The following is a 12,521-nucleotide window of genomic DNA, read 5'->3' as shown; positions in this document are numbered from 1 at the left end:
TACAACACCAGCCAATACGAGCCTCGCAGACACATATACCGTCATTTCCATGACGGCACGGTGCCCCCTTAAGAAACTCCCATAGACGGTGGCACCAGCTAGATTACCCTCTAGGTGTTATAGTGAGAAACTCTATGGCCTCTTACAACACGAGCCTCGCAGACACGTAGACCGTCATTCCCATGACGGCACGGCGCCCCTATAACCATAGACGGTGGCGCCAGATTTCTCTCTAGGTGTTATACTGAGAAACTCTATGTCGACAATCGGCGCCTTGCGCTGGAGTTTGAGGTATAGTAGCGGCGCCTGGTGGCGGCGCGCGAAACGTTATCCGGGTATACCCAGATAACGTTTGTGCTATACCCAAGCTGGTACTATAGTACCAGCTTGGGTAGTATTGAGCCCTGGCTGTGGCGAAGCACGTTTTGCGCCGATTGGCACTTTTTTCTGCCCTGTTGCGAGTGCGAAAAGGCTCGTCACTTCTCACAGACCACGCTGCGAGCCTATAGTTTAACGAAAACGGACTCTCCATGAGACGTAACTCTGGAAGCAGAAGGAATCGGCGACGCCGATCCGGAGAGACAGCTTCGAAAAAGCGTCACCGTCGTTACTTCTGCGTCGTGGGCTGCCATGAACAAGAAGGCCTGAATCCCAACATCAGATTCTACCGTTTTCCTTCAAGGCCTCACGAAGTGGAGCGTCGGGTGCGCTGGATAGCTGCAGTTCGTCGCGCTGGGTAAGCGAAACTTCACGCCATGCTGACTGCTGCTTAATTATCTGCGTTCTAAAATTCGGTCTTTTGCAGCTGAAGTCCCGATGGCAGACTGACATAGCAGCAGGAATGGCTAGTGATTCATGATTTGAGACACGGCCACAGCCCACAATTAACAATTCGACCGGTGCGAAGGGGTGAAATGACCAGGTGTGTTCAAATGAGCACAGATGGTCGGGCTGATTCGGTGACAATTCACGACACCACTACGAGCAATACAGGTTAGATAGTTAAATGTGCTCATCCTTGCCCTCAAGCCAGCACGTTGAGGCAGCACAGCAAGGAAGTATTGATTGCAGCACATCGATGTTCGAGCGCTGTCATTAAAAGCTGCATCAAGCGAGCAGCGCACAAGCTCGCGCTTCAGCGCGATTCGCACGTACGTTACTGCGAGCTCATATGCATTGCATCAGCTATTTATCAGTGGCTAAAGGGACAGATGGCCGCTACTGTAGTGCAGGCATAACTACTTGTCTAGCGGCATGCAGTCAACAAAGATTGTAGGAGGCCCGCCGTTTCGCGGCATGCTGAAAGACCGCTGCCGTCACGGCGCGTACCGTCGTGCGCTCGAGCAGTTCCGTACACATGATGTCTGCTTATCGCTGCTGTGAATTCATATATAGCAAGCATTTCTTCGTGTTTGTGCGCCTGAATCTATAGCAGCATGCAAAGCTTACTTAAAGTTCAGCTTCGTACGCGACTCGCTTCACTTGCGATTGACAGCGCGCTAAAACTTCGCCGCTTATTTCTTGAACGGCTTGCACGTATTCGGCGTTGCATAATTTATTGCCTTTACGCAGCAGGCCACCCCTGCAAAAATCTTCGGCGCCCGATATTCGCTGCAAGCCGTGGTACAACAAAACCGAAAGTGGCGGGTCCATATTGTAAACGGGCTTTCCGAAGCAGACGATCGAGCTTGCTACTACCCAATTCAGGGCAGAGGGCGCTTTTTAGCACCATTTTCGCAGCGCTCCCTGGGCAATGCAAGAGCCCAATAGCGTAATGACGTAATGGATTCTAATTTTTTGCTGCTTTTTTATTTTTTTTTATGTATGGCCACGCTTTTTGGGTTACAATGGCGGCGTTGTTATGGTTTTGAGCGCTCACACGTAGGTTTCTCTGGTAGGTTTTGTGCTGTGGCAAAGGCGCTGTGTGGGCGGGTTTGCGTTAGTCACCGTGTCTTGTTGCGCTGTGTTACCTGCACCGTGCTCTGCCGGTTGTTGCGCGAGCGCGCGCGCTCCGCGCGCGATACCACGCGCAGCGCGGCGTGGTTTCGCGAAAGATGTAAACAAGAGAGGAGGGTGGCCCAAAAGGCGGAGCATCGCCATGAGCAGCGCCAACTTCCGGCTTCACTTTTGCTTCGCAAAGAGTGACGTCAGGGCCTCTCCTTAGTTTCTTTCCTCCGTGTGTCATAGAGTTTCTCTATGGGTTGAGGCAATGCCTCAGGCAATTGGTTGAGGAATGGGTTAAGGCAACTCTTAGGCGCTCACACTTTTAGGCAAAGTTACACCCTTTGGCTTGCCCCTTCTGCCACACAACGATAATCGTTATCTGCCTTGATGCGTTTCCTTTCTTTAATGCTGCGAGCCCGAAACTTTTCAGTAACGAACGACACGCGCGTTATCAGAAGGGGCACTCCAAAGGGTGTAAACTGTTCTATGCTAATAACGCGCGTGCCGTTCGTTACTGGAAAGTACCGGGCTCGCAGCGTTAAAGAAAGGAAACGCATCAAGGCAGATAACGATTATCGTTGTGTGGCAGAAGGGGCAAGCCAAAGGGTGTAACTTTGCCTAAGAGTGCAAGAGAAGCCCCGTAGACACTAGCGCCACATTTCCCTCTAGGTGACGTGTTCAGAAACTCTATGCGGCTGGCTGTGAGTTCTTATTGTACTAAGAACGTTGGTACAGTGTACTGTAACGTTGGTTTCTAGTATTTATGCCAGCGCTAGCTACCCTACCAGTGCACTCCGATGAACTCTATAAAAAAAAGTGTGGAAAACATAGCGACCAAGCATTGTTTTTTGCTCCACTTTTCAAAAGCATAGCCTTCGAGATTTGCATCTTTTTTTCTCCAAGGCGTGGATTTGACACCGCTTACAAATCCAAGCCCCAAGCGACGGCTTTCTCTGCATAACAAAACCCGATCTCGAATGTCATTCTTTTGTTGCTGCATGCGCCGAACGTAGTTTCGGTAACGAAACGGTAACGCTAAGTTTCGGGCCCACATCATGGGAGTACGCATTCTTCAAATCCAGATCCAGCCTGCTTCAGCGACGGCTCCCTCAGATTAGCGAAAACAAATTTCGAAGACTATGCTTTTTATGAATGCACGCTCTAGAACCGAAAACACACAATGTTTTAGTTTCTTTTTTTAATTGTGTAATATTTTATATTATATCTAAATAACTGTGCCCGTACAATGAGAAATCCACAATCGGCTTCGAACGCCACCCGACGTGTATCTTTTTGGCTCCTAAAATCGCTTCCGCCAAGCAGTAAAAGCACAGCCTTTAAGATTTGAGTTTTAATTTCTGAGGGCGCTCCCTATGAGACGTGGAATTGAATACCACCCATACTTGGCGTTTACCTTCAAAAGCGCTTGCCTTGCTCTAATAGGTAGGCAGTAGAGCCGTAGAGCATCAACCAGCCTTAGGCGTGGTTGCCACGTCCACCCGGTTACCATAACCCGATACAAAAGGATGGCCCCATTATCATCATCATCATAGGGACCTACTTGCGTTTGTGGTTGTAGCGTCTATAGTGGCGTCTGTTTTCAAATCCTTGTAGTTGTGGTTAATTGGACAGCCTAATGTTCTTGGCATTGATTCGCCGTGTAGATAAGCTTTAGGAGACAATTTGACGCGCATTTTTGTATGAAATGAGTTTAACCTTATAGTTACGTGCTTCTGAGGCTGCACGCACTGCGCGTTCGTGGAACGCTCGGCTGCACTGCGCGTGCCTGTTGGGCTTCTGCGAACGGCAGCGCTTGAAACCACTGACGGTACGTCGTGTTCATGATACTTTTCTGCACTTAAAAATTTTTTTTTTTCGACGGATAAGGACTGGAGAATTGAAAACAATTTGCGCCTCCTTGGATAGTGAAATATTTTCTGCACGTTCTGTGGTAGATGCATCGAAATTGCCCTTATGTGCTCGCTTGGAATTGCGCACATGGCTTGAAAGTTTCGATTGCTTCGATCTGAACGTTGGAACGTGTCATGGCTCGAGCTTTGGAAAATTCAGTGGCCAGCAACCAATTATAATCACTTAATTCCTTCCCGCTGGTGTGTTCGATATTGTCCGGGTGCTTAAAGCACTAATTCAAAAAAAATGAGTTGTTCGTACTGTTCTGGTGCCACTGATTTTTTTGCAAATAGCATGTACCGGTTATATTTAGGCGCGCGTTAAGGAGCCGCGGTGGGTCAAAACGTATCCCCAAAATTTAGGTCCCTAAGACATGCCAGCTGGCAGTATTTAGCGTGTAGCCCAAATCTGTCGATCCGCACCTTGTAGGAGCGCTGTATCGAACGCGCGGCCATTTCGTTTTTGGCCAGCTGTGCTAATATGTGTGCTGCCATGTTGGCAGTGAAGGTGTGAAACGGATGTTTCATAATGTTGCCCAAGGGGCTGCATTTATGAATCTGAAACTTGTGTTTGTGCCTGTTTGTTGGTAATCATGCACACAAGTACTACTGTGTTTTCTAGTATTTGACTAGATAAGCTCTTACGTTTTCTTATGCTTAAGATGAGGCATTCTGCTGCCGAGTACCGAATTTGACAACTTAGTGCAACGGCTTCATTTTAATGTGGTTAGATGCTCATACCAATGCACGTACCATTCATTGCTAATATTTAAACAGAGCTTGTAATACGATTTCTCAGCCAGCTCATGGTGTAGCTTCCTGACAAATATTCTGTGCCATTGATGGCAGAAATACCTTCAATGGAAGAAGTCATTGATAGCTAGTTGCAGAGGTCATTGTAAGAATGTGAATGATTTGTGCAGCTCTGTGGCCACTTGTGTTAATCTTTGTAATCGTCTTGAAATTTATACTTCAGAATTTTTGAGCACATCTTTAAGAGTGTCACCTTGTCTGGACTATTTGCAACGATGCTTTGCAAATTTAGTTACCGAACGGCTATATCCGAATACTTTTTGTTGCTATTACCATGACTGGTTCTTTCCCATCAGCGATTGAAAGTGATTGAGTTGTCCCTAGTGTTATTAAAACAACTGGTTCAACTAGTTTAGTGATGCATTCTTTTCTCTTCTTGCGCAAAGATCTTCACTTGGGCTGCCTTGTATACTTGTAGGTTTCGCAAGATCATGTGGGCTTCCACTCCTTTGTCTGAAGGCCGTGCTTTGCCTTCATCACTGCTGGCTGATCAACCAAGGTAACACAGTAGGGTGGGCTGTGTAGCACTTGTGGATTATTAGCTGGAAACTTTGGGCATTTTTGATGTTTTGATCATCTTTACAGTGGGAAGGAAAGGGCCCGATTTGATTCAAAACGTTGTACTGCTGAGCTAGAGGCTGTATGGACCTACTGGACATGCTGCTGCCCAGGAACATGCATGCGCTCACTTTTTAATCTGGCTCAGGGGAATAAGATTGGTGGTGCCTTCAGTAGATTTTTTATCTATAATATTCAGTGCCGTGTAGAATAATTCATATAGTGCAGCTTCCAGCTCCTGCTTGTCTTGCTGCAGTGCTGTTTTGTGAAACAGCATGTGTTTTGCCCTGTCACTAGGGCCATTTCATATGATTGAAATGAAGAAAAATTGTTTGCCGGTGAAAAAAAGGTGGCATAAGCCTGACAGCAGAAATACAATTAGGAAGGCTGTGTCGATATGTGAATATTAGTTTCAGCACCAGCATCTTTTTTTGCAGGTCATCCAAAACCAAGCACAGTAGCAACTATGGCTTTAAAAAAATGAGTTCTTTGTCACATTTGCAACATCCATTCCAGGTGAGCTAGCTTGTTTGTCAAGTGGGTTGTTAGATTGTTCTTGTGCTGAACAAAAATATTCTTTCACCAGTATTGGACACCTGCTGGAAAGGACGGGCTTGCAAACACTGGACATGCTGACTCACGGCCTGGCCTCTTCAGGACTCCATCCTCAATTAGGTCACCATCATCTTTGTGAGTTCCTTTTTCTTCCATAAGCATTTTTGTCATTACAGGTTTAAGGGTGGATCAAATTAAAATGGAGCAGTGCTCAGCAAATCTTATGAACTGTGTTTGTTTAAACATAATCCTCATGGACACTATGGACCTGCAAAAAGAAAAGGCACTATCAGCACTTCTTCATAATGATACTCAACTTTAAACAAAGTATTATACTATGTCCACGACTCTGGGTGTTCAGTTTTCATGTGATCCATCTTTCTATATTACAATTGATATGACATGCATGAGAGTTGCAGTACCAGACTGTCCATTGTCTTTGCTTATACAACTGAAAGTTATCCAGGTATGAACAATTTTTCTGCTGTAACTGGCACTCTCAAGAATGTTGCAGACTAATTAGACTTTTCATCAGCATAGAGCTGGGCATACAAGAACAAAAAACTAAAGATTAGCAATTTGACAATGTTCAACACTATTCACTTCACTTTATTACCTTAAAAACCCCATTGGAGGGGTATTACATAAGGGGCGGTTAATAAAGGAACTATTAGAAACGTGTTTATTTTCGAATATGGGTTGCAATAGCTTCGGTAAAGGCAGATGGGCTTGTGATGGCTGCGATGGCTTGTGGAAGGCCATTGCAGTCTCTTGCTGCTTGAATAAAAAATGATGATTGAAAAGTAGTGGTCCGGGCACGTGTGCGTGCAATTTGAAGTGGATGACCGGTGCGATGAGATACGTATGAAGGGGGCACGATGTATGTTAAGTGATTAAATAGCTGTAAAAAAATTAATGGAAGAGAGAGAAGGTGGCAATCTGTCGACGGAAAAAGAGCATTGCCAAGCCAGATTCCACTTACAACAATGAAATGCTGATATCATATGAATATGATGAGTGAATAAACCTAGTAGCACAATTTTGTAGTCACTCGAGTGCGTTTATGATATACTGTATTTACACGATTGTAAGTTGACCTATTTTTTTAAATTTGAAAATCTGAAGTGGGGGGGTCAACTTAACGTAGAAACCAACACATGGCGCCGCAAAAAAAGCGAGTCCAAAGGGATATCAGGGGAGCTACAAAGTAGTTATAATTTTATATTTGCTCTACGGCCCTACCCGTAGCCTTCCGCTATCCTGTGCTCAGGATCCTATCCTGTGCTCACTTTTCGGAAGGGTTTTTCAACATATTTGAGAGTTTTACAGCGCACGCAGCGCTCATTGGGGGTGTCGATAGTTCATGGAAGTGCCGCTGTTCCATTTGCAACGCCACCCTCAGAACAGCAGCGCTTTCGAGGAGTATCGATAGTTCATGGAAGAGCAGACACCGCTCACGTGTTTCTTTTCCCCTGTAGCTCTTTAGTTTCATGCATTTGACTTGACTGCCAGCCACGTGCTACTTTTGTGCTCCTCAGTCATGAGTGCTCCAAGTCCACTAAACATTCTCCACTCGTTCACAGCAGCGTTCAAGAGGGCTGCCATCCTTTACGCCGAGGAAACAAATCACTGCGCAGCGGGCCGCAAGCTCGATGTTTCTGTATGGGTGGTGCGAGAGTGGCGACTGCAGCGAAGCAAAATTTTTACCTGTGATGGCAAGCGAAGAGGTTTCCGCGGGCCAAAGTCGAGATGCTTTCCGAAGCTGGAGGCCAAGCTAGCGGCGTACGTTGCTGAAATGCATGATCGGTCCGTGCCAGCAACGTGCGACATGGTCATGAGGCAAGCCTGAATCTTTGTCTTTTAAGGACCACCTCCGCCCTGAGTACGAGTGGCTGGCGGCAGAAGACCACGAACTTACGCCAACCGGACATGTCAAAAGAGCCACCCTGACTGCTGCGTGGGGTTGTGTGCTTTTGGCCTGGACTTATCTATGTATGTGAATGCACTTCGCTGCAAATGTGGAATTTCGCTGGACGACGACTTCAAAAACAGATATTGCAGTTCTGTAAATGGCATTCAAAGCGGACAAATTCTATACGTCAATTTATATCTAACGTGAATTTGTTACGTTGTGTACCAGGGTTCTGCAAAAGCTGTATTTACATATTACTCAATTTTTTTAGATTCATGTGTAACATATCAATTTTGTCTGCGTTAGATGTACTCTCAGGTGCAATTCACATAATTGCGATATCATTTTCGCTTGCCGAGTTAGAGAGTTGTTAACTTCATAGTTTCGTTTTCTGAAAATTTGCAATTTTTGCCAATCTTTATTAAAAAATTGACCACAGAAACAGCCTGCATAAAGCTTGACATTTCTTGGAAAAGAAGTCAAGTGTGCTTTTTTTTATCCTCCATGCAAAGCTTCATTCCTAGTGCTGTGAGGAAAAGAAATCTCACAGGCTCCAGTGGCGAAGTGATGTGTCTTGAACTGCGTTTATGTGAGAGAGGCCGCCAGAGGTCTAACTGCTTCATTGCAATCGTCAGATCTATGTAAAAGCTTCAAACACAACTCGTAAGAGCTATCCAAGTCTAATTACTTACTTCAGGCAAAGAAACATTCAAAAGTGCCATGATTCCGGCATTGGAAAAGGCAGCCATCACTGCAGTTGCATACCATTTTTAAAGCTCGGCGAAGACATACTTTTGCTGCATTATACCAGCAGCACCCACAAAAAGTCGGCTTTCGGAGAAGCTGGCACCATCTAGTTGTGCAGCATTCCCACCAAAATGATATAGGAACTGCCTGATATCTTTGGTAGATAGAGGGCAAAAGGAAATTCCTGGACGGGTGAGACTTGTTCTTGACACAGAAAGGATTATAAAGGGTCGTATAGATACCTCGGCACAATCATTTCAAGCTATCTGACTTGGTCACATCATGTAATAAGCGTAGCCAAAGCCACGAATCGAACTCTAGGTTTTCTGCACCGGAACTTAACCGACCCCATCAGTAAAACCACTAGCTTACCTTACATATGTCCATCCTAATTTAAGATATTCTAATATATATATATATATATACATAAAACAATACTCTGTCCTGTGCTCTTTACTCGCTCATCCTGTGTAGCACTGTTTGTTTTTTATTCTAAAGATGAACCAACCAGGCCCCTTTGAACACAGTTTAAATATGCATGCTCTATTGGGATCCTCATCAGCTTAGCTCATCACACACTTGAATTAAATCAAAATTGTGCAGCCCTGTTTATTTTTCTGAATATTTTTATGCCGCAGTATTTCCAAAATTAAATCCCATGCCAGTCTTGATAATCGAGAATCGCAATGTGATATCTCTAGACTGCCTTTTTCACAAATTTTATCAAATGCCGATTCCAATTCCAGCTATAATGCCAGCTCATTGCCTGTCTAACCTCATAGACCATGGTAAATCCATGTATCCTCGCCTGATGCAGATCACCACTCACCTACACAAATTTTTTGCGACAAAAGAAGACTGAAACAGTCTACCTAACTATGCTGTGCACCCCTCCAACCGGCATCATTTCAAGACTGTCCTTGTGTTACTGTTCACTACTCAGCCCATCCATAATGTAATACCCCGTTTGTGTGACCATTGAGGTACAAAAATATTTAAAAATTGTTGTCATTGCTGAAACCATGGCATATCTGCTCGGATGCACTAATCACAATCTTGATTGTGCGCACAGAACTCCAATCAAAGAACTTGCCTCTCAGTAGCACTTTCTTGTGTGAAAACATGGAAAGTTCAGTCTTGGGTGCAAATCAGGTGTTTCCTTTTCATACCAGTCTGCACTGCTTATAACTTGTTACAGATGTAAAACATTAGGGAGGCAGATACGAAGTACCCAAATGGTCCTACGTTTCTCCCTCTCTCTCTCTCATATTGACTAGCAGGGAAACATACTGGTGTGCATATTGATAGTGATAGCATATCTTTTTAAGAGAATGTATAGAGATTTTAAACCTGAATAATATTGATTTTGTATGAAGAAATGGTTAAGAAATTCCAGTTAACTGAGCAGATCGCAAATGAGAAAAAAAAGATAGTGATAGCATATATTTTTAAGAAAATGTATAGAGATTTTAAACCTGAATAATATTTATTTTGTATGAGGAAGTGGTGAAGAAATTCCAGTTAACTGAGCAGATCGCATATGAGAAAAAAAAAGTGAGGCAATCAGATCTCATGCAGCCAAACAGGGTAATAAAAAATTGTGCGCACAGCAGAGTTCAGTCAGTTTTATACTGATTTATGACCAAAGTAAACTATCGGTATTAAAAATAAGTAATGTATATGGTATATAATACGTTACATCACTTTAGTGATGGGAAGATGGCAATATAGCGTTGCTTTTATCTTACTTAGAGAAAAATAAGGAAATTCATAACTCATTTACTGCAAATTTTGTGGGCTGGAGTGTTCGCACCTAATGATGGACATGTTAATCAGGTTAAAGAAAAGTCTGACATTGATAGTTATTTCTGCAGTAGTGCCTAATTTTATATTTCCTTTTCAGCGACGCCAAGATGAAGACTACCCCAGAAAAGAGCGTGTCTAGCATTTCTGGATTTCAAATGGCATTGGCTACAGGCAGTGGAATGAGTACACCGTGTCGTTCTCAGACATCAGGAGACTCTTCCAGTGGCCATTCAAGGACTCCAGAGCCACCTTCTCCAGTTAACCCGTCTTCACAGTCCAGGTATGTTGTGTAGTGCTTAAGAGTACTGACATTATGTTTGTAACGTGTCATTTTTATTCGCTCTGGATGAAGGTCCACACACTGTAAACCACAGCGCTAGAGCACCTTTAGTAATTAACACTTGTATCTATGAACCAGTTTCACTTACAACATCCATGAGGTGGATGCTTTGCAATGTCGGAATACAGTGGTTGGCTCTGTTTCTGTAATTTCTGTGGCGCAGCGAGAATGAGCTTGCACAGTGCTCTTGGGGCAGTGTTCTCAGGTAGTCACTTTCGAAGATACTTTCGCAAGATTTTACTTGACCAGCACTGGACACGTCGGCACCTATGGGCAACAGTGTTCCTGAAACTGGGTCTAGACAACTCACTCGGCAGTGTTTTATGAGCTCTGTTGCCCATAGGTGGCAATGTGTCTGGCTCTAGTTACGGGAAATCTTGTGAAAGTGACAGTGTATCTCCAAAATTAAATGGGGAATACCACCCCTGTTAATGTTTTATGAGCGATACCATTGCACATAGTCATGACGCCACCATAAGCTTGATGACGGCAGGTCTGGCCTTTTGAGACCAAGCCTTTGCAATTGCTAAGTGTGATTCTTTTGCACGAAAGAAGTGTATAGAGTTTATACAACTTCAAAATTTGTCAGTACTTCATGATGTCCCTTTAAAATATGCACCATTCGTGCATTCCAGCAAGCATTATCAGACCCAAAGAACGAAATGTCATTACATTTCTGATAGCGCTGGGAATACTATGACAAGTAATGAACATTGTGTTGCCTTGAACGTTGCCTTTGCCAAATCGTTTACCGATCGTTCTTTTGATGTGGCCCTAGAAATGCTTAAGCATGATTTTTTTCCCATGGACACCATAGTCATCGATTTTACAGGTATTGCAACATTGATACAGGTCCTGAAGTTATCATCCAGTTGCAGTGTTGACAACATTAATTCAATGTTTTGAAAAATACTGTTGTTTATTCCAGCGTATACTTAGCGCACCTTTCATCCAGTCTGTTTAATGCTCCACAATGCCGGCCGATTGGAAGGTAGCGAGGGTGGTTCCACTCTTCATACGAGGTAATCTGAATTCTCCTCTTAACTACAGGCATATTTCATTAAAAAGCATTCCCTGTAAACTTCTAGAGCACATTGTATGTTCTAATCTCGTTTCTTTTCTTGAAAGCAACTCGTTACTCAGTTCTCAGCACGGTTTTCTAAAGAATTTTTTTTGCGTGGCTCAACTCTCGTCTTTCACTAATATGTTACCATCGTCTTTAGATAGTGGTTCACTAACCGACTGTATCTTTCTAGACTTTGCTAAAGCTTTCAATAAGGTGTCACATCAATTACTCCTTAAAATAAGTTCCCTGAATGTTGACTTTAATCTTTTCAAATGGATTGAATGTTTCTTGGCTAACTGCTCTGTTTGTATTGGCTAACAACTTGTTATCATCGCCATGTGTCGTAACATGGCGATGTTTTGGGTCGATGTTGGGTCGATTTTTGGCGATGTTTTGGGTCTTTTACTCTTCCTAATTTATATTAATTACCTTCTGATTGGAATTAGCATTCCCCTTAAGCTTTTAGCTGATGACTGTGTTCTTTTTCGTGCACTAAATTACCCTAACGATAGTTGCACTCTTCAGTGTGATCCTGAGAATGTATTTAATTAGTGTGAGTGATGGTGTGTGGTTCTTAACCTATCTAATAACCCATCTAAGTGTAAAATTATGTCCATCTCACGCCAATCTAATCTGTCCAAAACGTTCGATTACAAGATTAATGGAGTTTCACTAGGGAGTGTCCTGTCTTTTAAATATCTTGGTGTTCACGTTACTAACTACCTATACTGGTGCATGCACATCGAATGTGTCGCTAACAATGCGAACTGTGCCCTTGGCTACATGCACAGAAACTTCTCTCGGGCTCCATCCCATCTGAAGTTACTTTTCTATGAAACACGAATATGGCCTAAGCTAGAATATGCATCA

At 43.7% G+C, this 12,521-nt stretch overlaps 1 protein-coding gene across 2 annotated transcripts in view; it reads left to right on the top strand.

Moving 5' to 3' along the window:
• The first annotated feature begins 3,476 nt into the window (after positions 1-3,476).
• Mps1 (Monopolar spindle 1) overlaps positions 3,477-12,521 on the top strand; it is a 146,599-nt gene continuing 137,554 nt past the window's right edge. The window contains exons 1-5 of one of the 2 annotated variants that reach the window (XM_065437331.2): positions 3,477-3,772; positions 5,086-5,166; positions 5,663-5,741; positions 5,812-5,915; positions 10,343-10,525. In XM_065437331.2, coding sequence (XP_065293403.1) covers positions 5,099-5,166; positions 5,663-5,741; positions 5,812-5,915; positions 10,343-10,525 — 434 coding nt within the window. In that variant the 5' untranslated portion in view covers positions 3,477-3,772; positions 5,086-5,098. Of the gene's footprint in view, positions 3,773-3,919; positions 4,056-5,085; positions 5,167-5,662; positions 5,742-5,811; positions 5,916-10,342; positions 10,526-12,521 lie in introns of those variants that run through there. The other variant, XM_065437341.2, reaches the window with a different exon arrangement.

This window comes from Dermacentor albipictus, chromosome 1 (assembly GCF_038994185.2).
Source record: "Dermacentor albipictus isolate Rhodes 1998 colony chromosome 1, USDA_Dalb.pri_finalv2, whole genome shotgun sequence".
Taxonomy (NCBI): Eukaryota; Metazoa; Arthropoda; class Arachnida; order Ixodida; family Ixodidae; genus Dermacentor; species Dermacentor albipictus.
Note: the sequence above shows the minus strand (reverse complement) of the source record. Positions and strands in the feature narration are given on the sequence as shown.